General features: G+C 37.0%; 1 protein-coding gene across 1 annotated transcript in view; it reads left to right on the top strand.

The window, feature by feature from the left end:
• Positions 1 to 414: 414 nt before the first annotated feature.
• LOC103461181 (laminin subunit alpha-3-like) overlaps positions 415 to 1,457 on the top strand; it is a gene marked incomplete at its 5' end in the record, with an annotated part of 10,214 nt that continues 9,171 nt past the window's right edge. Inside the window, 3 exons of the mRNA XM_008403509.2 lie at positions 415 to 516; positions 609 to 692; positions 985 to 1,215. Of these exons, the coding sequence (XP_008401731.1) occupies positions 415 to 516; positions 609 to 692; positions 985 to 1,215 (417 nt within the window). The remainder of the gene's footprint in view (positions 517 to 608; positions 693 to 984; positions 1,216 to 1,457) is intronic.

The following is a 1,457-nucleotide window of genomic DNA, read 5'->3' as shown; positions in this document are numbered from 1 at the left end:
TTATAAAAGTACATACAGTATTTAATAACAAATAATGCAATATTTATGTGTTATAAAAGGGATGAATACCAATGATTGTTCAATAAATATGTTGAAATTCTATTTGCAACATTGATTACAAATTGTTAAAATGAGCAAAGAAATKTTGTGAATCTAATTACCATCATGCCTAAATCTAGGCACCTTCAATTGCACTAATTGAAGGTGTTCAAATAAATAACCTCTTATTAAATTAATATTTGATTGACAGCAAAAACAAACCTAATATATATTTTTTTGTACAATCGAATATAAATTCAGGCATTAAGGGGAAATTGTCCATTATTTCATACACATTGCATTTTCCTGAAATTTTAGTCTGAAATCTCTTTCAAATAACTTAACAGACATTTCCTCTTTCTTACCGATTCTTAGGTTTCATCTTATGGGGGCTTCCTCACGTACCAGTCCAAATCATTTGGGATTCCGAGTGAGGGCATGACTCTCATTGACAGACAACCTGACGTTCTGCTGACTGTATGTAATGGTTCAGCCTGACTGACCTGCTTTTTGCTTTCATTTATAAAAAATCTGTCATTTTTGCTTCTTTATTATTTCTCCTCCTTTAGGGTCAGGCTATGAGCCTGATCCATGTGGCTTCACAGGCTCCCGTTCCAGACAGGCTGCACCAGGGCAGGATCCAACTCTTGGAGGTAAAATATATTATATTGTGTGACACATGTAAGTATTTTAGAATGGATTTTTCTACAATCTGATGTTTAACCAATTTGGGGTCATATAGATTGGTCCTAAATGACAGAATGTTTTTGAAATGTTGAACTTTAAGCTTGAAGWGGAACAAAAATCAAACAAAAATGTATAAAGGATATCTTACAAATCCAATTCAGACTTCAATACACAGCAGAATGCTTTCAGTGTTTCTCTTGAACACACTCTACTCCACAACGTTGTTTGGATTTGACCCAATACTCTCATTGTTTGCAGGGAAACTGGCGCCATGCTGGCACCAACAGACCTGTGTCCAGACAGGAGCTCATGATGGTCTTAGCAGGTCTGGTGGGCTTGAGGATCAGAGCCCTGTATTTTACTCAGACCCAGCGACTCAGCTTGGGGGAGGTGGGCCTGGAGGAGGCGACAGAGTCAGGAACTGGAGGTCCAGCAAACACTGTGGAAGTGTGCTCTTGTCCCACTGAGTACACCGGAGACTCCTGTGAGGTGAGAAGTTCTGGGCAGACACCCCATGATTTCAGATTAAAATCAATTTGCATAGAAATATGCAAATTACATATCTCTTTGCAATTKGCATCCTCACATGTCATTGCTTTCATAATAGTTAAAAAACTAGAATTATTTTTTTATTCATTTAAATCATTTACTTATGTGTTGTATGTACAGTGTACACACCTTGTTAAAATGGTAGGTTTTGGTAATGTAAAAAGGTTTCCTCAGATGTCCTT

This window comes from Poecilia reticulata, unplaced genomic scaffold (genome assembly GCF_000633615.1).
Source record: "Poecilia reticulata strain Guanapo unplaced genomic scaffold, Guppy_female_1.0+MT scaffold_720, whole genome shotgun sequence".
NCBI classification, from domain to species: domain Eukaryota; kingdom Metazoa; phylum Chordata; class Actinopteri; order Cyprinodontiformes; family Poeciliidae; genus Poecilia; species Poecilia reticulata.
The sequence above is the reverse complement of the archived record's forward strand: the minus strand, read 5'-3'. Positions and strand labels throughout refer to the sequence as shown.